The sequence below is a fragment of the Lepidochelys olivacea genome, assembly GCF_965140295.1.
Source record: "Lepidochelys olivacea isolate rLepOli2 genome assembly, chromosome: 3".
Classification (NCBI taxonomy): Eukaryota; Metazoa; Chordata; order Testudines; family Cheloniidae; genus Lepidochelys; species Lepidochelys olivacea.
This window is the reverse complement of record NC_140413.1, coordinates 69,272,699-69,297,500: the sequence shown is the minus strand read 5'-3', so window position 1 is coordinate 69,297,500 and position 24,802 is coordinate 69,272,699. Positions and strand designations below refer to the sequence as shown.

At 44.0% G+C, this 24,802-nt stretch overlaps 2 protein-coding genes across 4 annotated transcripts in view; one reads left to right on the top strand and one right to left on the bottom strand.

Annotated features, from left to right (window-relative positions):
* The window catches only part of LOC311518978 (gamma-aminobutyric acid receptor subunit rho-1), a gene marked incomplete at its 3' end in the record, with an annotated part of 40,643 nt that overhangs the window by 13,087 nt on the left and 2,754 nt on the right, over positions 1 to 24,802 (top strand). The window contains exons 3-6 of the mRNA XM_084625061.1: positions 1,396 to 1,619; positions 16,010 to 16,092; positions 18,158 to 18,298; positions 20,827 to 20,979. Of these exons, the coding sequence (XP_084481187.1) occupies positions 1,396 to 1,619; positions 16,010 to 16,092; positions 18,158 to 18,298; positions 20,827 to 20,979 (601 nt within the window). The remainder of the gene's footprint in view (positions 1 to 1,395; positions 1,620 to 16,009; positions 16,093 to 18,157; positions 18,299 to 20,826; positions 20,980 to 24,802) is intronic.
* Positions 10,810 to 24,802, bottom strand: part of PM20D2 (peptidase M20 domain containing 2) — a 66,661-nt gene continuing 52,668 nt past the window's right edge. The window contains exon 8 of one of the 3 annotated variants that reach the window (XM_084625060.1): positions 10,810 to 11,229. In XM_084625060.1, coding sequence (XP_084481186.1) covers positions 11,050 to 11,229 — 180 coding nt within the window. In that variant the 3' untranslated portion in view covers positions 10,810 to 11,049. Of the gene's footprint in view, positions 11,240 to 12,223; positions 12,747 to 24,802 lie in introns of those variants that run through there. The other 2 variants (XM_084625058.1, XM_084625059.1) reach the window with 2 other exon arrangements.

The following is a 24,802-nucleotide window of genomic DNA, read 5'->3' as shown; positions in this document are numbered from 1 at the left end:
TTGGAGGCCCTAAAATTTGGATTCTACAATGTTTTACACACACGAAAGTTCTCGCATCTTGCCACTAAGCCATGTTTTGGAGGGTTTCTGTTTGCATGTTTCAAAAAGACAGTAACAATCTTCCTCATGCATAGGGTCCCATCTACAGCCTGCCTGCTAAGGCTCTGCATCAGACTGCACAAGCTCTTTGCACAGCCTTTTGTTTTTTGATTTTCCCCTTGTCTCTTGATGAAATTTAGAAAAGGCTCCCACATTTCACTGCCCTCTCCCAATTTATTCTCTGGCACAGGCTGATGGCTCAGATTGCAGTCCTGTGCATGGGAGTTACTCCACTGGCTGGCTGCATGAAGAGCCATTGTAAGAGCAAGAATGGAAGGCGATGGTTTCTAGGAGCCACCTGCTTCTTTTTTTTATCAACCACAGGAATGTGAGGTGGGGGGAGGGAGGATCTAGAGTCATGTAGCTATCTCCACCCCACTGCCTTCACCTTCCATCAGTGGATTAGTGTGTTTATCCTCTAGGGGGCTACCCTACAGACCGAGAAACACTCTGTGTGTAAGTATAATATATATTTTATAAATGAATTTTCCATTTGGAGGGTCTTTGGTTTCTGAACTACATAAGTTCATTAGCTCTAATGAAAAATGGACCACAGTTAATCAGTCCTTAGGAGTTAAAGGAGAGCAAGTTACTTCAATGGGGCAGGATTGGGTGCTGAACTTGTAGTTCATAAAGGAGAAAGAAATTCCTGAAAATAAACACAGCTGGAGTATTGTGTCCAGATCTGGGCATCACATTTTAAGAAAGATGTAGACAAATTGGAGAGAGTCCCTAGGAGAGCAACAAAAATGATAAAAGATTTAGGAAGCCTGCCCTGTGAAGAAAAGTTTAAAAACTGGGCATGTTTAGTCATGAGAAAAGAAGACTGAGGGAGAAACCTGATAACACTCTTCAAATATATTAAGGAGTGTTAATAAAGAGGAGGGTGATCAACTGTTCTCCATGTCCACTGATGGTAGTATAAGAAGTAATGGACTTAATCTGCAGTAAGGGAGATTTAGGTTAGATGTTGGGAAAAACTTGTCTAACTATGAGTATTGGAATAGGCTTCCAAGGGAGGTTGTGCACTCCCCATCATTGGAGGCTTTTAAGAATAGGTTAGACAAACACCTGTCAGAGATGGTCTAGGTATACGTGGTCCTGCCTCAGTGCAGGGGCTGGTCTAGATAACCTCTCAAGGTCCCTTCCAGCCCTACATTGCTATGATTCTATAATTATTCCTATTTAAATTAGGTTGGATATATTTATATACTGTTGGTGCTATATGCAGTGAAATGTTCTTTCCAAAAAATAAATCACAATGTGAAACCTGTTTCTTTCATTGGTTACTTTCAGGACTTCACCATGACCCTTTATCTGAGACACTACTGGAAAGATGAAAGACTGTCCTTCCCAAGCACCAACAACCAAAGCATGACATTTGATGGCAGGCTAGTGAAAAAAATTTGGGTTCCTGACATGTTCTTTGTACATTCCAAGCGCTCCTTTATCCATGACACCACCACTGACAACGTCATGCTACGGGTCCAGCCAGATGGGAAGGTACTTTATAGCCTCAGGTAAAGTTGCATTCCAATGTTAGTTATTAGTGAAATGACAATGAAAGGGATTAAATTGATTCTTGTATTTTACTTTGTAAAGCTTATACACACACACATACACAAATCAACCGATAAATCACTGAACATCACAATAAAGCATTTCAAAATATATTCCTTATAGTCTCATAAAGCATTAAAGTGTATGGAGAGGCAGAGTGGTTTAGTAATGTAAATACAGGACTGAGAGTCAGGATTTGAACTCTGTTCACAACACTATTGCCACTGACTTGGTGGCTTTAGGTGTTCGCTGCTTATTGCCCTCCCCCCAACCAGTGCAATTTCCCCACAACCTGTCTCCCTGTGCATGCAGTCTATTGAGAGCTGCCTCTCTCTACAGGCCCTCCAGCAGCCAATCTCCCCTATTGTAGTGGTTCCCAATCAGTGGCTCCCTGTGGGGAGCCGCAAGCAGGTTTCAGGAGGTCCAACAAGCAGGGCTGGCATTAGACTTCCTAGGGCTTAGGGCAGAAAGCTGAAGACCCACCGCATGGGGCTGAAGCCCGGAGCCCTGAGCCCCGCCACCCAGGTCTGAAGCCGAAGCCTGAGCAACTTAGCTCTGTGGCGCCCCGGGCAATTGCCCTGCTTGCTATCTCCTAATGCTGGCCCTGGCTTTTATATGCAGAAAAACAGTTGTTGTGGCACACGTGGGCCGTGGTGTTTTTATAGCACGTTGGGAAGGCCTCAGAAAGACAAAGGTTGAGAACCCCTGCACCCCTTGGAACTCTACCAGTCCTGGGGCCTTTTTGGCCCTCCAATACCTATGTATGGTGGGGAGCAGGATTTGGCTCATAGAATTCTATGTAGGGACTTCCCCGGAACAGTTGATCGTGTTAGTTTAAGAACAGCCATACTGGGTCAGACCAATGGTCAGTATAGCCCAGTAACCTGTCTTCTGACAGTGGCTGGTGCCAGATCTTCACAGGGAATGAACAAAACAGGGCAGTTTATCAACTGATCCGTCTCCTGTCATCCAGTCCCAGCTTCCGGCGATCAGAGGTTTAGGGACACTCAGACCATAGGGTTGCGTCCCTGACCATCCAACCCTCCATGAGCTTATCTACTTCTTTTTTTAACCCAGTTATACTTTTGGCCTTTACAGCATCTCCTGGCAACGAGTTCCACAGGCTGACTGTGCACTGTGTGAAGTAGTACTTTCTTATGTTTGTTTTAAACCTGCTGCCTATTAGTTTCATTGGGTGACTCCTGTTGCTTGTGTTATGTGAAGGTGTAAATAAAACTTTTTCTCCACACCATTCACAATCTTATAGTCCTCTGTAATACACCCCTTAGTCACTTCTTTTCCAAACTAAATAGTCCCAGTCTTTTTAATCTCTCCTCATGTAGAAGCTGTTCCATATCCTTAATCATTTTTGTTGCCCTTCTCTGTACTTTTTCCAATTCTAATATATATTTTTTCAGAGATTGGGTGAGCAAACCTGCATAATAATGTCATTACAATATTTTGTGTCTTATTATCTATCCTTTTCCTAATGGCTCTTAACATTCTGTTAGCTTTCTTGACTGCTGCTGCACATCAAGCAGATGTTTTGAGAGAACTATCCACAGTGACTTCAAAATCTCTTTCTTGAGTGGTAACAGCTTATTTAGACCCCATCATTTTGTATGTATAGTTGGGATTATGTTTTCCAATGTGCATTACTTTGCATTTATCAACACTGAATTTCATCTGCCATTTTCTTGCCCAGTCACCCAGTTTTGTGAGATCCCTTAGTAACTCTTCACAGTCAGCTTTGAACTTAACTATCTTGCACAATTTTGTATCATCTGCAAATTTTGTCACCTCACTGTTTACCCCCCTTTCCAGATCATTCATGAATATGTTGAACAGCACTGGTCCCAGTACAGATCCTCAGGGGACTCTGCTTTTACTCTCTCCGCTGTGAAAACTGACCTTTTATTCCTACCTATTGTTTCCTATCCTTCCATGAGAGGACCTTCCCTCTTATACCATGACAGTTTACTTTGCTTAAGAACCTTTGTTGAGGGACCTTGTCAAAGATTTTCTGAAAGTCCAAGTATACTATATCCATGGGATCATCCGTGTCCATATGTTTGTTGACCCCCTTAAATAATTATAATATTTACTTGTCTGCCTGCATGTGATGTAATTGAAGTGCACTCTGTTTTGTTTGACTGTTTCTCTTCAGTTCTTACCTGTACTTTATCAAGTTCCCATTGCAGTGCCAGCTGGATTGTGAGCTGATAAGGCAGATTTAAATACTGCTGTCCCTCCAGCAGTGCCCCATTTCCTAGTGTGCTTGATCCTCTCCTAAAACAAATGGGGAAACAGAAAAATACAAAGAGCAGTTCCTTTGATAGCTCACCAAGAAAAGAAAAAGCAAGCCATGGTCTCTGAAGGATATTCCCAGGACAGCAAGCCAAACCAGGGGTAAACTAAGTGTGACGGGCTGGATCACAGAAACCCCCTGGGAGCTGCCACCTGATGTGCCAAGACTACTTCTGCTCCAGCTTTTCTGCCCTGGCAGCTTACGATTTCAGTGCCCTGCCTGGTTTGAGTCAGACCCGCTAGCCTGCTGCAAACCCAGACCCAAGTGTGAACCATGTCCCATAACAGCTGTAGGCTTAACTGAAAGCAGCTTACAGAAGTGTGCCTGCCTTTAACACTCAGATGCCCAACTCCCAGTGGGGTAAAGCTTAGGGTATACAGGGTAAAACATATTTTACCCTGTATGCACAGCTGTTTGTTTCCCCAAGTATTAATACATACTCTGGGCTAATTAATAAGTAAAAAGTGATTTTATTAAATACAGAAAGTAGGATTTAAGTGGTTCCAAGTAGTAACAGACAGAACAAAGTGAATTACCAAACAAAATAAAATAAAACACACAAGTCTATGTCTAATCAAACTGAATACAGATAAAATTCTCACCAGTTCCAGTAAACTCTCTTTTACAGACTAGTCTCTTTCTAGTCTGGGTCCAGCAATCACTTACACCCCCTGTAGATACTGTCCTTTGTTCCAGTTTCTTTCAGGTATCCTTGGGGGTGGAGAGGCTATCTCCTTAGCCAGCTGAAGACAAAATGGAGGGGTCTCCCATGGGCTTAAATAGACTTTCTCTTGTGGGTGTAGACCCCTCCTCTCTCCTAGCAAGTCCAGCTCCAAGATGGAGTTCTGGAGTCACCTGGGCAAGTCACATGTCCATGCATGACTCACAGTTTTTACAGACTGAAGCCATTATAGAATATATCAGGATTGGAAGGGACCCCAGAAAGTCATCTAGTCCAAACCCCTGCTCGAAGCAGGACCAATTCCCAGTTAAATCATCCCAGCCAGGGCTTTGTCAAGCCTCACCTTAAAAACCTCTAAGGAAGGAGATTCCACCACCTCCCTAGGTAACGCATTCCAGTGTTTCACTACCCTCTTAGTGAAAAAGTTTTTCCTAATATCCAATCTAAACCTCCCCCACTGCAACTTGAGACCATTACTCCTCGTTCTGTCATCTGCTACCATTGAGAACAGTCTAGAGCCATCCTCTTTGGAACCCCCTTTCAGGTAGTTGAAAGCAGCTATCAAATCCCCCCTCATTCTTCTCTTCTGCAGGCTAAACAATCCCAGCTCCCTCAGCCTCTCCTCATAACTCATGTGTTCCAGTCCCCTAATCATTTTTGTTGCCCTTCGCTGGACTCTCTCCAATTTATCCACATCCTTCTTGAAGTGTGGGACCCAAAACTGGACACAGTACTCCAGATGAGGCCTCACCAATGTCGAATAGAGGGGAACGATCACGTCCCTCGATCTGCTCGCTATGCCCCTACTTATACATCCCAAAATGCCATTGGCCTTCTTGGCAACAAGGGCACACTGCTGACTCATATCCAGCTTCTCGTCCACTGTCACCCCTAGGTCCTTTTCCGCAGAACTGCTGCCTAGCCATTCGGTCCCTCGTCTGTAGCTGTGCATTGGGTTCTTCCGTCCTAAGTGCAGGACCCTGCACTTATCCTTATTGAACCTCATCAGATTTCTTTTGGCCCAATCCTCCAATTTGTCTAGGTCCTTCTGTATCCTATCCCTCCCCTCCAGCGTATCTACCACTCCTCCCAGTTTAGTATCATCCGCAAATTTGCTGAGAGTGCAATCCACGCCATCCTCCAGATCATTTATGAAGATATTGAAAAAAACCGGCCCCAGGACCGACCCTTGGGGCACTCCACTTGATACCGGCTGCCAACTAGACATGGAGCCATTGATCACTAGCCGTTGAGCCCGACAATCTAGCGAGCTTTCTACCCACCTTATAGTGCATTCATCCAGCCCATACTTCCTTAACTTGCTGACAAGAATACTGTGGGAGACCGTGTCAAAAGCTTTGCTAAAGTCAAGAAACAATACATCCACTGCTTTCCCTTCATCCACAGAACCAGTAATCTCATCATAAAAGGCGATTAGATTAGTCAGGCATGACCTTCCCTTGGTGAATCCATTGCCCACATGGTATTTTGAATGTCTCCAGGAAGACTTCTTATGTGGATTGGAGCATTCCAAGATGCATTGTTTCTTAAGTGATTCTTGATTGGACACTTAACTTTGCGAAATCCTTTCTCCAGGAACTGACCAAATGCTCTACTAAGGTTATTTAGAAATCAAGCAAGTACATGGCCAATATTCGTAACTTTGAATACAAAAATGCATACAATGTATACATGCATACAAATAGGATTAATAGATTCAGTAGATCATAACCTTTACATAGATATGTTACATGGCATATGTAGCATAGAACATATTCCAGTTATGTCATATATAATCAGAAGCATATTTCCATAAAGCCTTATGGGGGGCACCATCACACTAAAGAAACAAAAGAATCTCAGGGCATTATACAATGTCACCTTGATCGATTGGTCCATCAGCCCTCACAGAGAGAGCGCCGATCACAACATGTCATTCATGTTGTTCTATCCAGTTCTTCAGCCACCTGCTGGCCAGGCATCTGATCACTAGACTGTGAACTCTGTAACCAGGATATATAGCTACAAAAGGGCCTGGCTCCCACTGACTCAAGATTATAGCTGGAGCAACTCAAATATGTCACTTACTTAGAAATTAATAATAAGCGCATCATAATAGAATAGAATGTGAATAGAAACTCCTGAAAATAATTATGATAATCTAGCCTTGAAAAGACAAAGAATTGATTAGTAGTTCAAAATTTATTTTTCTCAGCAATGGTCACAGCCTGACAAAGTTTCATAGATGAAACAGAAGTCTGAGTAAAGGACCTAAGATACTTGACCATCAGTAAATCTGAGGATAGTATTGTGATGGGTTTCCCCTGGGGTGCCAACTGGAACTGGGGTACCGCTGAGCCCTCTGATTTACCAGCATGGGCTCCCTTTCACACAGTGCTGCTGTGACAAGCTGAAGACCTGCTCCTGGTCCTACACTTCCACCAGCATTCACACAGGCAGGGACACACCCAGCTGAAGTTACATGCAGGCTCTCTGACCAGCCACTGCATGAACCAACAATAGAGAGGCTATAACCAAGATAACCAGTATCTCTCCAGGCACACATCCCCACTCTGGAATATAAACCCCAAATTATACCATCTTGTGCTGCACAGGAAACTGTACAGCATAAACTCATGGAGTTCGCCTCTCCCTCAGTGTGAAAAGGAAATGCAACAGCCCCCTGAACTAAGATTCCAAAGCACTTCACTCCAAACTAACTGATTTAGATTAAAACATAAAATAAATTTATTAACTACAAAAGATAGATTTAAGTGATTATAAGTGATAGCAAACTGATCAGAGCAGATTACCTAGTAAATGCAAACTAAGTTTAACATACTCAGAATATAGGATTTGAATTAACAATCTCTCACCCTGACTGATGATACAAGCAGGTTGCAGATTCTTAAGGCACAAGTTACACTTGCTTTGCAGCTTGGAATCCCAAGGTTTTTCATACACAGGCTAGAAATCCCTTTAGCCTGGGCCCAGCACTTCCCCCGGTTCAGTCTTTGTTCCTCAGGGGTTTCCAGGAATCCTCTTGTGTGGGGAGTGAAGAACAACAGATGATGTCACTCCCTGCCTTATATAGCTTTAGCATATGGTGGGAACCCTTAATCCCAAACTCAGTTTATGGAAAAACATGGACATCCCAAGATGGAGTTCAGAGTCATGTGGCCTTGCATACCTTGCTGAGTCATAGCAACCATTACTTCCCGGCTGTCTGAAACGTTCACAGGAAGGTTTAGTTATTCCAGGGACCATTGTCTTTGCTGATGGGCCATCAGCACTGTTTGGCTTCTTCATTGTTGTACCAGACAGGTTAATTGTGGGTGTCACCCAGAGTAAGCACATTTGAAATACAGATCATAGAATCATAGAATCATAGAATATCAGGGTTGGAAGGGACCCCAGAAGGTCATCTAGTCCAACCCCCTGCTCAAAGCAGGACCAATTCCCAGTTAAATCATCCCAGCCAGGGCTTTGTCAAGCCTCACCTTAAAAACCTCTAAGGAAGGAGATTCCACCACCTCCCTAGGTAACGCATTCCAGAGTTTCACCACCCTCTTAGTGAAAAAGTTTTTCCTAATATCCAATCTAAATCTCCCCCACTGCAACTTGAGACCATTACTCCTTGTTCTGTCATCTGCTACCATTGAGAACAGTCTAGAGCCATCCTCTTTGGAACCCCCTTTCAGGTAGTTGAAAGCAGCTATCAAATCCCCCCTCATTCTTCTCTTCTGCAGGCTAAACAATCCCAGCTCCCTCAGCATCTCCTCATAAGTCATGTGTTCCAGACCCCTAATCATTATTGTTGCCCTTCGCTGGACTCTCCCAAATTTATCCACATCTTTCTTGTAGTGTGGGGGGCCCAAAACTGGACACAGTACTCCAGATGAGGCCTCACCAATGTCGAATAGAGGGGAACGATCACGTCCCTCGATCTGCTCGCTATGCCCCTACTTATACATCCCAAAATGCCATTGGCCTTCTTGGCAACAAGGGCACACTGCTGACTCATATCCAGCTTCTCGTCCACTGTCACCCCTAGGTCCTTTTCCGCAGAACTGCTGCCTAGCCATTCGGTCCCTCGTCTGTAGCTGTGCATTGGGTTCTTCCGTCCTAAGTGCAGGACCCTGCACTTATCCTTATTGAACCTCATCAGATTTCTTTTGGCCCAATCCTCCAATTTGTCTAGGTCCTTCTGTATCCTATCCCTCCCCTCCAGCGTATCTACCACTCCTCCCAGTTTAGTATCATCCGCAAATTTGCTGAGAGTGCAATCCACGCCATCCTCCAGATCATTTATGAAGATATTGAAAAAAACCGGCCCCAGGACCGACCCTTGGGGCACTCCACTTGATACCGGCTGCCAACTAGACATGGAGCCACATGATACAGATACATAGTCAATATTTCTATCTTTAGATACAAAAAGGATACATGCATACAAATAGGATAATCATATTCAGCAAATCATAACTTTTCCAATGACACCTCACATGACCCATCTTGTACAACACACATCATAATTATGCCATAATCATATCATATTAATATCACCGTGAAGAATATGGGGTGCAGTGTCACAAATATAACTCCTGATTTATTTTATTTTATTTTTTGTATGTGGAGATAGAATCAGTGAAATAATCAAGTGAGTGAGCAGCATTCAGCAGTCTCTGACAGAGACAATAATCAGTACGTCTGTCTTTCCTGACTTCAGCTTCAGGATGTTATGGGACAGATATTGCCAAATGACGCATAAAGAACTGGTCAGAGATAAAATTGCTGTAGGATACTCTGATGTAAGAATAATGTGAATAGGTATTATCTATATAGCTATGAAAGTGCAGATTAGATCTCTCAGAAGGACATTACATTAAAAGGAAGCAGAATCTGACAAATACTAGTTCAGTGAGACTGCCATGAAGTAGCATGATAGATGTAATTTAAATCATGCCAGGTTTGACATTCTGGGATGCAGTCCAGACCAGTGAGGGGCTCTGTTACCCCTGCTATGCAACCGTGGTGCCTCAGTGCTTCGCTCGTATAGCTTCCAACTTGGATTTTTCACAATCAACCTGCCAGCATGCAGGTCATATCCTGAGTATCTCTGTGTAGCCACAGCCCTGGTCCAGCAACTCTGGCCTCAGCAGCCTGTCAGCAACACACCAGCCACACTCTGACTTCCACCAGCCTTGGTGATTATTTGCCAGTGGTGCAAGTAGAAATAATTTCTTGCGGGTACGCTGCACTCATGGGAGGGACACAAAGTGGGGGCACGTGACCTCTCCCACGTGACCCCACCATATGAATCCTCCCGACCCCACCCCAGCCTGAGCCCCTACACTCACCCTGTCCCCTCCCCAGGATCCGCATCCATCCCATGTTACCTGGGGGGGGGGGGCTATGTCCTCCTCCCGCTGCACAGGAGACTTCTGCTGTACAGATCCCAGGCAGGAGGACACAGGAGACGCAGCTGTGGGCCAGGCTGGGGGCGGTACAGTTGCACAGGCAGAGCTTCTGGCATGGAGCTGCCAGGCGGCCCCATGTTCTGGTCCTTTCCCACTGTGGTTCCTGGGAGATTAAGGCTCTCCAGAACCACAGCAGCAAAAGGAGAAGAAGAACGTGGCGTTGCCTGGCAGCCCCATGTTCTGCTCCTTTCCCCACTGTGGTTCCCAGCGGGGAACGGAGCAGAACACCGGCAGCTACTCCACCCCCAGCCCCACCACCCCCAGTCCCGTCCTCTGGTGGGGCTGCTCTACAGACAAAGGAGACGCAGCTCTGTATAAGGGCTGGGGGTAGGGTTAGGGTCAGGCTCCTCCTCCGTCTTTCCAGTATGCCGTACCAGCTATAAATAACTTACTGGTATGGTGTACCAGACTATACCACTGTACTTGCACCACTGCTATTTGCAGGGTGAACCCAACACACTCCGAGGCCCAGATTTCCCCCCCAAAAAACCATGAGTTTTGCACTGTCCAGCCCTCTCCTGGACATTGCTCCTGTAAGGGGATCAGTACACAACAGCTTGCCACCTTAAATGGAGTTACCCAAACAATTCACCACACTGGTTAAACTTTGCTTAAAGAACAAAACAAGTTTATTTAACCACAAAGAGATGACTTTTACTCACTTACAAGCTATGAGCCATTAAAGTCAGAAATGGTTACAAGACAAATAAAGACAAAATGCTTCCTAAACTTAACAAACTAGACTTGGTTCAAGGTGAAGTTCTTACTACATGTTTTCAGTACATTGCTGACCAAACTCTCAGGCTAGGATCTGCTTTCCAAAGTCTATAGACGGTTTCTTTTGTCTTCTTAGGTGAAAAAGAGAGATGAATAGGGAGAGCTAACCTGGGGTTGTTTTGCCCCTCACTTGTGTCATGCAGTCACCCTTTGAAATGCGTTTTCCTGAGAGTGACCCCTAGATAAAGTTCTTTCCAGCTGAGAGCAAGGAGATATGGAATCTGTTGTCCAAAGGAGACTTCATGCTGTTTCTTTTCACCTGTGTATGGTGAAATGCAGATTTTCTTAGTTTTCTTTCTTCCTCCTCTCACTGTCTGAGGATTCTGTTTACAGCTTATATGCAAAATGAGGTAAACACACACCCATTTGTTTAAGACAGACCTGCTTGAACAGTTCAACCTTAACAGGGCTATGTCAGTTTGAACATATGCCTTTAACATCATACAGGGGGATTTCATTACTTTACACATAATGTTTCTACATAGACTTCATCATAATATTATTGACCAGTGAGCTATTGGTTTTCAAATGATACCTCACTAGCTATATTTTGTACAAAGATTATTACAATAGTATGTAGAGTGTGAATAAAGGGGTGCATTCGATCTTGCCAGGTTATCCAGCTAGTCCAACTATGGATGTTAAGCTAACAAAGGAAATACGAAAAGTCCTGAGAAATGCAAAGAGACTAAAAATTACAATGCTTACATTGGCAGCCATTGGTAAATCAATATCTACCCTCAGTAATGCAGTCTGTATTGTGGTGAGTGCTAGAGTTTGGCTGGGATTTTTCAGACATGCCAAAATGTACAAGATGCATGTGTAACTTATTTTTAATATTTTTTCCAATACCTTTGGCAGAAAACATAATTTGAAACCTGATGAAAATTTGAAAGCTCCCCTACTGTCAAAAATGCTTTCTCCACTTGCCAGAGCAGGCAAGAATAGGATGTAAAGAACATGTTGTGTTTCTGTATCACTTAGTAATACCTGTCACAGACACTTGAGAAAAAGTCCCCTGTCAATGAGAGGTTTGGCTGCCTAAGGAGTACAGGATCTGTGTTTAAGCATATTTGAGAAACTCCAATCCCACCACACATAGAAACTCACACAATTTACAAGGTTTAGTTATAACCACCCTACACAAAAATAGTATTACACCTTTTAAATGGCAATAGTAAATAAATAGTAAAATGGATTATTATTTTTAAATAGTAAAATGGATTATTATTATTGTTTCCAGTAGCACCCGCAACATGCTGGGCACTTGATAAACACTGAAAAAAAGAGATTAATACTATTAAAATTAAAAGCACTGTAAAATGTTTTGTTTAGCGATTAGTCTGCATTTATACCGCATATTCAAACTCAGGTTCTGAATTCTCTGGATCTAAACATCTTCTCTCTATACTGCGTCAAAACAAAATCCCAGATCCACACACTCCTAAATGAGGTGGTTTTAAATCCAGACCTCAGTTCAATCAGAACTTTCCCAGATTTCGTAGTGTTTGGATTCGGTCCATTATTATGGAGGTGCCTGAGCAACTCTATAGGTAAGGTTGCATTGAGATTTGCACTTTGAGCAGGACTAGAAGGGGAGAAGGACAAGATGGCTGAGTTGAGAAGTGGGGGGAGGAAATGTTTTTAAAATTAAACCCAATAAACAACCATGTAAGTGTTAAGCTGACTGCCTAGCACTACCCTGATCACTTTACTTGTATATACATCCTTCACCAAATTTTGACTTTGTAAGAATCTTCACTCTTTGGGGCCAGAACTGTGTCTTCATCTGTGTATGGAAAGCACCTGTCACATTTTAGGCAGCACCACAAGCTGAAATCTGAAACCATAAGAAATCTGAGCACACCACTTGCTTTCAAAGAGTAACAAACACAAATGAGTGACATCAGTGGAAATACAAAAGTGACTAGAGATTAATAACATAAGGGCAAGAGCAGGCTCTGTTAGATCCTCAGTTATCTAATTGTTGACTTTCTTTAAATTTGTTACGGTTCACAGATTGTTCTCACACTATAATCTATAAAATTGTTCCCATTTATTTTCCCACTGCCAGTGTTTATATCAGTTGGGTTCATGATTACTTGATGCTTCTTGTGCAAAAACACAAAACTAGCCTGTTAAGAAATAAAATAATGAGTTGTTCTGAGCAAGGCCAGAGCTTTTGGTTTATAAGGTGGAGCATTTCAATGTATTTTCTTTTCAAACAAACTTAGTAGGACTAGAGGTATTACCTGTGCCCCCTAGTGGATAACATAAATGATAGCTTGTTAGACTGTGATAACGCTGATAACATCTCACAGCACACGGATGTACTTCATCAGTAACTTCATCAGTGGCGTAACTGCAGTGGTGCAAGTGGTGCAGCTCAGGGCCCATGAGATTATTGAGATCCAAGCAGAGGGGCTTCTGGGGAAGAGCAGGGCTGGCTGGGGCAAAAGGGGGCAGCTGGGATGGGGGGGGGGTCCCTCCAGCAGGGGTGACCCTGGCGTGAGCAATTGGCAAGAATGGCTGGAGAAGGTATGGTGAGATCACAGTGCTGGGGGATGCATGGGGGCACGTGGGGTCCCTGGATGCAGAAGACACAGCCCCCCTAGAGACAGAATGCAAGGAGAAGCATCAACCATTTTGCATGGAGCAGGAGAGCGGGACAGCTGAGGTAGCTAGACCAAAGCTGCGGGGAGGGGCGTTGGAACAGAACTGGGTGGAGCTGGGGGCTGGATTGGTGCTATTGAGGTGGGGGAATGGGTTAAAGTGGAGGTCAGGGGGCCTGGATTAGGACTAGGGGGATGGGGGAGGGGAAGGTTGGAGATGAGCAGAAGGGGACCGAGGGGAGGAGCTGGGGGAAGGTTTGTGAGAACCTGAAATGGGGCAGGGGGTAGACCAGGATGGGGGGGGGGACAGAAGGGGAGCTAAAAGAGCCTGGAGGGGAGATTGGATTAAGGCTGGGGAGCTGAGGGCTGGACTGGAGGCTGAAGGAAGGTTTGAAGGAGAGCTGGGAGGGGTGGATCAGAACTGGAAAGTGTTAGAAGAAAAAGCAGGTTGACCCAGAGGCAGATATGAGGACGGGCTTCTTTATTGCAATACTTGTTCCCCTGGACCCTATTGTCCAGTAAGCCCTGAATTAGTTACAGCACATTCTTTTTATTTGTGAGTATGTACACGCCGACATCCGTTACAACACCCCCAAAGCCCTTAGTACGTAATTAAAACACCCATTTTGTTAGTAAACCCACCCTCTTTATTGTGCACAGCATTACACAGGCATTTTACCTTGAAAATATATTTCTTTGCAAAAATTTGTTGCCACAAATCTCCCTGGTCAGCAATTCTTAGGGGAGGGAGGAAGAGGCCATAAGCCAGGGCTTGTTTATGTAGCTGGAAAAGGAAGGGAGGAGGAGATAATACTGCTTTACTCAAAAGGTATCTTTTAGATCCCTACATTTCTTATGCAGCTGCAAAACTTATCAATTCTTACAAGCAACAGGGAAGGGCAAAATATGGCATCTTATTTATTAAACAAAGAACTACAGCCGTCTTATGCCTTTGTCCCCTAATGCCATGTCAGCACATTAGCAGCTCCCCAGGTCTCTACTTAACCCATACATATCCCAACAGAAAGGAGAAAAGTCTGGAGGGTAGCTAGGTGGGAGTTGGGGGATGAGAGGACTGGATTGGGGCTATGGGAGAACTGAGCAGGAGCTGGGGTGGGGGTGCAGTGGGGCTGGACTGGGGCTATGAAGGAAACTGCCATGGAGCTAGGCAGGAGCTAGGGGATGGGGTAGATGTACTGGGACTGTGGAGGAGCTGGAGGGGGACAGATTGCAGAATTGGAAAAGGGCCCCACATACCTATTCTTGTACCAAGGCCCCGTTACACCACTGCATAATGTGATAGACATGGCTATTTCCCGCAATATCTGTGGGAGATCCTACTAAATTACATTTCAATAGCTTTGGAGTCCATTGTATTAAAAATGCAAAATGTATATATTATTGTGGGATTGTATGTAACTTCTCCAGAAGGGAGACATGGCCAGTGTAAACCCTGGGGAAGTGTTATGAGCTTCAAAGGACTATTTTAAACAATGTACTAGACAAAAAGGAACTTTTGAGACAAGCACAGTAGAGTGGGTTTCCTAAGAAATACCTTGGGGGAGGTAAATGCAAATTCCGACCTACCAGACCCAGCCCTTTGAAGCTATGCCCAGAGGAGAAAACCGTTGTCTGACTGATTACCTATCACAATCTCTATCAAAGTCCCCAGCTGTAAAAAGGAAAGGCCAACCTATGATTGTGGGTTCTTGTTCTGAGCAAAAGCTGTTATGAACTTATGACCATAGACAAACCCCTGGATGTTGTTTGAAGGACAGAATCCTACCAGAGCCCTTGCTGAAGTTGGGGTGAACTTTGGTAAATTTATTAGCATGTTTGTAGGTTCTAGTATTGTTTTTAATGTTTTCTCTATAATGCTTTCACCTTAAGAATAAATATGCTTGCTTAGAAAGGGCTGCATGTTACCTTATAACTGTGGGCAATTATGGTGTTTTTAGCCACTGAGGAGAAAACAAAGCAGGCCTGGTTAGGCCATGCTGATTTGCTGGGCAATTCACAGTGTAGGAAGGGACCTGTGCAGCCTTGAAATACCCTTGTCAGGAGGGAGAGAGACATGGGTCTCCACCTAAGAGAGGTGATGACTGAGAAGCCGGACCCTAGAGTGAGTGTCTTGCTGTACCATGATTGGGAAATACAGGTGTAGTTGCCCTGAACGGTGACACATAGGATGGCCAATGCACTGATGGTATCTGACTATCAATAAACTATTCTTTACAACTGGAAAGCAGCTGGCAAAGCTGGCATTCTCTGAAAAGAGATACTTGGCATTTCAAGTGGGCAGAAGTTGGGCTAATAGCATTATTTTTTTCCCTTTTAATTCAACCCCTGGTAATATGTGGGCCTATTCGAATATGTAGGGGCTATATTTTATTTCATACAAAACTAACTTGCAGTTTTGTTTGTTTTTCCTTTACCATTTTTCAGTCATGAAAGAGAGGAAAGTTTTTAAACACGTATTTTTCATTTCTAGGGTCACAGTAACTGCAATGTGCAACATGGATTTCAGTCGCTTCCCCCTGGACACACAGACGTGTTCGCTGGAAATTGAAAGTTGTAAGTAAACAGGATACATATGTAGACCGAGATTTTCAAATATGGGAGCCTAAAATTAGGCTCCTAAATTTATGTCAGGCACCTAAGTAAATGGCCTGTTTTTCAGAAGTGCAGAACAACCTGCAACTCTGACCAAAGTCAACAAACTGAAAACAACTGGGAAAGCTTTTCCTCTGCCCTCTTTCAGTTACAATAATCGTAGATGTGGTTTGCCTCAGATAATCACACTGCACTGTACTACTCAACAAATAAATGAATGTACCTGATATGTGTCACGAATTTAGCCAGAGTACATAATAAAGATACATCCAAATTCGCATCCTCATGGAGCTCCTTTTTCTAAATCTGACTTAACTTCGAATGTCCTGGCTTTCATACATATATATTTTTAAACAACTATATCCTATTAACATATTTTCCCCCTTGCATTGTTAATAAGCATTTACAACCTTAATGCTGCTTTAACAGTTGTTTTTGGGCTTGGGATGGGGTTTTGTTTTGTTTGTGTTTTTTCTGGGAATAACTAACCCTGGTATACAACCCAAGACTAGACAACTAAATGTAATTGGAACACAAGGAAAGAGGTGATTATTATGCCCCACAGCAGTCACCATAACTCTCTGCAAGATGCAGGGCTAAGGCATCTTGAAATCAAACTATGTTACCACTTTTTTCACCCAAGCAACCAATTCTGGGGCCTTGAGGATGTTCCAGTTGAGAGTAGAAATGGATGGAGGCTGATATTTTATTTGATGCAGTCTTGTTTATTTACAAGATGTATACAAAGTCCTACTTCTCCGTATACAGGAGGAACCAAAACAAGGGAATACCTTCTTTGTTTCCAGCCCCAACCCTAGACTCAAAAGCTCTTTCTAGGCATGCTCAAGGGTCACATCATGTTTGAAGACTCCTGCTTGGCTTTCTTGCTCTGCCTTAGCCCTGGTCTACACTGGCAGGGGGGATCGATCTAAGTTATGCAACTTCAGCTACGTGAATAACATAGCTGAAGTCGACATACTTAGATCGACTTACCATGGTGTCTTCACCGCAGTGAGTCGACTGCTGCCGTTCCCCCGTCGACTCCGCCTGTGCCTTTCGCAGCGGTGGAGTACAGGAGTCCATGGGAGAGAGCTCGGGGATCGATTCATCGTGTCTAGACTAGATGTGATAAATCGACTGCCACTGGATTGATACCTGCCCGCCGATCCAGTGGGTAGTGTAGACATACCCTCAGTCTCGGTTTCTTGTCTGCCCCCTCAGCTAGACTTTTTCCTCGCCCACCTGGTAAGAACAGGAGGGAACCCTCTGCCTCCCTGGTGTTAGTGTGTGGCCAGACTCCATTAGGCCTTAAGTGTTTCTTACAACCATTTTAAATGAAGGGTGCATTCACACAGCAGTTTCAACAAGGTTTTAACTCAACTTATAACAAGGCATAAACCAGCTCATAACAATAACCAGAATGATCCTTTACCATAATTACGGCTCTGTGTTTGTCACAGAGGTCACAGGGCTGCCCAAGCAGCTGGCCTTGGGGACCACCCAAGTAACAGCCAGTGTGGCTGGCCCCAGGGACTGCCTGAGTGGCTGGAGCAGTCGCTGCTCCAGCAGCCCCCAGCAGCTGGTGCCACTGCTCCCCCCTCCCCCCAACAACAGCCCCCCCCCCCCAGCAGCAGCCCCTGGATATGCCCTCCCTCCACCCACAGCAGCGAGCCCCGGCTTGGCCTTCCCCAGATACCCCTCCCAGTAACACCCCCCAAAATTCAGTCAGGGGTATTTATAGTATAAGTCATGGACAGGTCACCAGCCATGAATTTTTGTTTATTGCCCGTGACCTCTCCATGACTTTTACTAAAAATACCCATGACTAAATCGTAGCCTGAACCATAATCACATGCACAATCATCCATGACCATCACTGATACTGGACCAAACTGGCAGAAAATCTGCTGTTTCCGCCAAAGTTTTTATACCTACCTTTGAAGACATATTGACCCATTCTGAACTGTAGACTCAATACTATCTGGTATAATTGCATTGCACCAAAGATTTACTCCTACTTTCCTAGATGCCTACACTGAAGATGATCTAATGCTGTACTGGAAGAATGGGAATGATTCCCTAAAAACAGATGAGAGGATATCGCTATCCCAGTTCCTTATACAGGAGTTTCACACCACCACAAAGCTTGCCTTTTACAGCAGTACAGGTAAGTGAATGTTGCTAAAGTTGTGAAATTATAATAGATTTTTGCTTTCTCCCCTCCTTCCCCAATCAGATGAGATCAACTTTACCTCTGCCTTAAGAGATAGACTGGTATGTTTTTTACAGTGCAAAAAACTGGGGCCCATAAAAACTACCCTTGAATTGGCCACAAAGGACTCACTAGCAAATGGTCCAAGGCATTCCCTTTCCCACAAGGGCTGAAGCATAGGCAAAGTTCATGAGGAATTGCAAACTTGGACTTAATTATTTGTTCATCACTATGACAGGGTGTACCAGGCCCACGGTCCTACCACATCCCGCCCCAGGAAAGGGAGCAGAAAAGGTGAGTTCTGCGGGCTGCCTCAAGAGGCTGCAGGGAACAGCCAATTAGAGACCGGCAGTCTCTGCCTCAGTGACCTGAGTGATTCCCTTCTGCATTCCTACACTCTTCATGGCGTGGATCTGCTGAGCTGTGATAGTCTTCACTGTTTCTGGTGTCAGCTCTGGTGCCCCTAGCGATAGGGATTTGCACCATCAGACATGCTCTTCTTATCTATCTTATCCTTGGGGTCCCTGCCTTTCCTCTTGCAGCAAAACCTTTTTACGTGGCCCACCACTCCACAATAAAAGCAATTAAGCCTTGCCCTTCCTCGCTCATTCACCCCAGGGCAAGCCCCTTCCTAAATGCCCATAACATCTCCACGGCTGGGCTTCAGGCCTCCAGCCTGGTAACCCAAGCATCTCTGTATCCACTCCTGCTATCTGGAGTGGGTCTCTTGCCATCAATGTTGTGCTGCAAACTGAGTGTCCTGCTATTTCTGCTGGTTCTCCAACAGCTGCATCAGCAGGGCTTGGGTCCGCTGCTTCTGCGGCATGGCTGCTTCTGGCTACCTGCTGCTGCTGCCTGCCACTACCAGGCAGATCACCTCTTCCATTGTAGTACCTCTTGTTTTCAGGGGTTGGGCCAAAAGGATCCCACTCTCGTACCACTTGTGATGGGGCCACTCACCTCACATGAGCTCATACTATCGTGTGTGTGCGTGCCTGCACTCCCCTTCTAGCTGCACCTGGCAGTTAACTTCTCTGGCAGGTTTCCAGTGACTCAGCCATCCATCCAAGTCACACACAGTCCATGTGTGAAACAAACACACAAAACAGACCCCTTCCAGGTGATCCAACAGGGCCTACCTCTGTGCCCTCAGTACAGTCTTTGTAGCCCTATCCCTGGGCTTGAGCCTCAATCCGTTCAACAAAGCCCTCCGCTGGTGTCAGCCTGCAGCCCCGTCCCTGGGTTCAATCCTCAACCAGTCCAACAAGGCCTATTGCAGTACCTCCTGGGTTAGACTTCAAACTTTCTCTCACGCCTTCTGGGCTCTCTCTCAAATTGTCCCTGCTCTGGTATGGAGCAGTGCCCCCAGGGCTTCCTCCCTGGAGATTCTTCATAAGCCACTTCCCTAGTGGCTGGTGGAGGGGGACCTGGGCCCACCCAGTACTCCAGGTCCTGACCCAGGGACTCTGTAAGTAGCAGCTGCCTGCTGCATCCCTTTACTAATTGCTGCGTTTTCCTGGGCCACTTCCCCACAGCCCCAGTATCTTCACCCTTATCTCAGGGCTGAAGTTTTTCTTGAGTCCATGCAACCAGCCAGGAGCACCTTCCTTGCTCCCTGGTCCCTGCCAGAAACTACTGTGTCCAGGTACTGCAATTCCTGCACCTAGCCAGGAGCACCATCCTTGGAGGTGCTCAGCAGATGACAGACAGCACTGATCTGTTCAGCCCTCCAGCCCCTGTAGCCAGCCAGCTACTGAACTGCTCTGTCCAGAAGCTCCTTTTTATATGAGACTTGTGGTCTCTGACTGGCTTCTCCCTGCAGCCTCTCTAGGCAGCCTTGAGGATAAACCTCTTCTGCTCCCTTTCCTGGGGCAAGGTGTGGTAGGACTGCAGGCCTGGTACACCCTGCCACAATCACACTTCTCCCTTTGTGCCGTGCTGTGTAATGGTACATTTGTGGTGCTATATAAAGAATAATAATCCCTGTATGGAAGCATGTTGCATGACAACTGGACCTCACAGAAGTTGACTGAAGTGTGGGAAGATTTGCAGATGCAAAGCTAATTGGAAATTTTAAATTTATATCCACATAGTTATCTGGTGCATTTATTAGAATTATATATACAATGAGGGTCCCGATCCTATAAGCCCTCTCTGCATGGAACTCCCATTATTCCAATCATTATTGACTGCAACAGGAGTTCCTTGCACAGGGGGCTTTCAAGAGCAGGTGTGATATTTGCTCTAAAGATCCAGTCCTGTGAGGTGATGAAACTTCAAGAATATGGATGGTTTGATTAAGAGCCACTTTGCTCTTCAGTGGAGATGAACCTGTATTGGTCACGTCTAATATTTTTCTTATAAGAAAGTATAGCACTGTTCCACTGTGGATGTTGAAATGATCTCAAAATGTCCTATATTGTATTTGTGGATGGTTTTCCTTTGGTGTTAGTTATCCTTTTTTCCTTCTCTCTGTGGTACAGGGTGGTACAATCGCCTGTACATTAACTTCACTTTACGCCGCCACATCTTCTTCTTCTTGCTTCAAACCTATTTCCCTGCCACTCTGATGGTCATGCTGTCCTGGGTGTCTTTCTGGATTGATCGCAGAGCTGTACCTGCCAGGGTCCCTTTAGGTAAAAATAATCTTGTAATCGGCACAGCTGAGTGACCATACACTAGCAAAGACCTACTTATTGAGACAATCTCATCAGCATCAACCCCCAGCCTGTGATATAGACCATACCACATTGTCACATAGCTTAGAATTCAGCCACTGAATTAATCTACTACACTTGCTCACACTTACACATGTAGGTTAGGATAGGCTGACCCTATTCATCTCTTCTTTATTACCCTAGCAACATTTTAACTGTATTAGTCAGTATCACAAATGACAGTTGCATACCAAAATATAGTGAAGAACAAACACAGTGTTCATTTTCTCTTTCTGTTATTATATAATTATAATTAGGGCTGTCAAGCGTTTAAAAAAATTAAAGATTAATCGCACTGTTAATAATAGAATATAATTTATTTAAATATTTTTGGATGTTTTCTACATTTTCAAATATCTTGATTTCAATTACAACACAGAATACAAAGTTTAAAATGTTCACTTTATATTTAATTTTTTATTATAAATATTTGCACAAAAGAAATAGTATTTTCCAATTCAGTATTTCACTTAATACAAGAACTGTAGTGTAATCTCTTTATCATGAAAGTTGAACATACAAATGTAGAATTATGTACAAAAAAATGCTGCATTAAAAAAAAATCTAAAACTTTAGAAGCCCTACAGGTCCAATCAGTCCTACTTCTTGTTCAGCCAATCACTCAGATAAACAAGTTTGTTTACATTTGCAGAAGATAAATGCACCTAGACTTTAGTAAAATGTTTGATATGGTCTCTCACAGAATTCTTGCCAGCAAGTTAAAGAAGTATGGATTGGATGAATGGACTATAAGGTGAATAGAAAGCTAGCTAGATCGTCAGGTTCAACAGGTAGTGATCAATGGCTCGATGTCTAGTTGGTAGCTCGTATCAAGTGGAGTGCCCCAGGGGTGTGTCCTGGGGCCAGTTTTGGTCAACATCTTAATTAATGATCTGGACAATGGGATGGATTGCACCCTCAGCAACTTCGCGGATGACACTAAGATGGGGGGAGAGGTAGATACACTGGAGTGCAGGGATAGGGTCCAGAGAAACCTAGACAAATTGGTTTGATTGGGCCAAAAGAAATCTGATGAGGTTCAACAAGGACAAGTGCAGAGTCCTGCACTTCGGATGGAAGAATCCCATGCACTGCTACAGGCTGGGGACCAAATGGCTAAGTGGCAGTTCTGCAGAAAAGGACCTGGGGGTTACAGTGGACGAGAAACTGGATATGAGTCAACAGTGTGCCCTTGTTGCCAAGAAGGCTAACGGCATATTGGGCTGCATTAGTAGGAGCATTGCCAGCAGATCGAGGGAAGTGATTATTCCCCTCTATTTGGCACTGGTAAGGCCACATCTGAAGTTTTGTGTCCAGTTTTGGTCCCCCCACTATAGAAGGGATGTGGACAAATTGGAGAGAGTCCAGCTGAGGGCAATTAAAATGATTAGGGGGCTGGGGAACATGACTTATGAGGAGAGGCTGAGGGAACTGGGGTTATTTAGTCTGCAGAAGAGAAGAATGAGGGGGGATTTGACAGCAGCCTTCAATTACCTGAAGGGGGATTCCAAAGATGATGGAGCTAGGCTCTTCTCAGTGGTGGCAGATGACAGAACAAGGAGTAATGGTCTCAAGTTGCAGTGGGGGAGGTCTAGGTTGGATATTAGGAAAAAATACTTCACTAGGAGGGTGGTGAAGCACTGGAACAAGTTACCTAGAGAGGTGGTGGAATTTTCATCCTTAGAGGTTTTTAAGTTGAGGCTTGACAAAGCCCTGGCTGGGATGATTAAGTTGGGGTTGGTCCTGCTTTAAGCAGGGGGTTGGACTAGATGACCTCCTCAGGTCTCTTCCAACCCTAACCTTCTATGATTCTATGAAGATAATGCTGCCTATTCTTGTTTACAATGTGACCTGAAAATAAAAACAGGTGTTTGCGTGGCACTGTTGTAGTCGGCGTCGCAAGATATTTACATGCCAGATGCACTAAAGATTCATATGTCCCTTGATGCTTCAACCGCCATTTCAGAGGACATGCGTCCATGCTGATGACGGGTTCTGCTCGATAATGATCCAAAGCAGTGCAGACAATCCATGTTCATTTTCATCATCTGAGTCAAATGCCACCAGCAGAAGGTTGATTTTCTTTTTTGGTATTTCGGGTTCTGTAGTTTCTGCATCGGAATGTTGCTCTTTTAAGACTTCTGAAAGCATGCTCCACACTTCATCCCTCTCAAATTTTGGAAGGCACTTCAGATTCTTAAACCTTGGGTCAAGTGCTGTAGCTATCTTTAGAAATTTCACATTGGTATTTTCTTTGCATTTCTTTATAATTTTTACAGTGCAAATATTTGTAATAAAAATAATATAAAGTGAACACTGTACACTTTGTATTCTGTGTTGTAATTGAAATCAATATATTTGAAAATGTAGAAAAATATCCAAAAATATTTAATAAATTTCAATTGGTGTTCTATTGTTTAACAAAAACAACGAGATGTCCGGTGGAACCTTAAAGACTAACAGATTTATTTGGGCATAAGCTTTTGTGAGTAAAAAACCCCACTTCTTCAGATGCTTATGCCCAAATAAATCTGTTAGTCTTTAAGATGCCACCGGAATCCTCATTGTTTTTGTGTCCACAGACTAACACGGCTACCCCTCTGATATTATGTAACAGTGCGATTAATTGCAATTAATTTTTTTAATTGTGATTAATTTTTTTTAGTTTCCTACGATTAATCAACAGTCCAAATTATAATACATAGCAAGTACAGAACATTTTCCATCCATAGGTCTCAAAACACTTTACAAATTGTAGCAGAACAAGAGGTGAAAACCAGCATCAGCAACTCTGTTCAATCTTACATTTTTCTTTGCAATAAAATTAATTATTGTTGGAATTAAAATATTAGGTGATATTTTCAAAGACATCTATGGGATTTAGCTCTCAGTTCTGCGATGAGCTACTTGCAAGCAGACCCCTAGGCTTACTCTGTAAGATTGGGATCTTAGACACATGGACTTTGAGTCCAATCCCACTCCCACTGATTTCAACTTGAACCAGGATCAGGGCCTTATTTATCGCAAATTAATGTGCTTAATGGAGAGAATATGTATAGACATAGAACACATATGAATGGAACATATGTATTCATGTTTTTATTACAAAATGGTTGACATTTATACTAAGGCAGTGATATCAAATGCTTAGAAACCTAGTTGAGACTTACAGCAATAGAAAATAAAAACATAGTGCTTATGTGGAGCTTTTCATTTTCAAAGCGGTTTACTAACATTAAGTAATTAATCCTGCTAACAGCCCTGCATGTGAGGGAGGTATATAAGATTATCCCTATTTTACAAATGGGAAACAATAGCAGGAAGCAACTTAATTACAGCCAGATTCTCATGCCCTGGCATGTTGAGTAGTACCTTCATCCATGAGACATCCTGCTAGAATCAGTGGGATTTCTCACAGAATAATGTATTGCTCAACCTGAATTAAGCTCTCAGACTCTGGCCCTTAACCTCTCTGCCTCCGAGGGAGCTCACCTCTGGCACATTCTTGGGAAGTTGGGTACTACGACATTTCGTCTTCTGCTACCCCCATTCTTGAGGGATTTAATTTTCTCTTGACACTGAAGTCCTTTTTGGTAGATCCCTTCCTCAGCTAGCTTCTTGGAGATGACATCACAGAACTGTAGATTTTGTGTCCTGCCCCTAGAATCATGGCTTTTGCTGTCCTCACACCAGAGATCCACCAAAACCCCGGTGTCAGTCTCTGGTCAGCTGGCAGGATGGT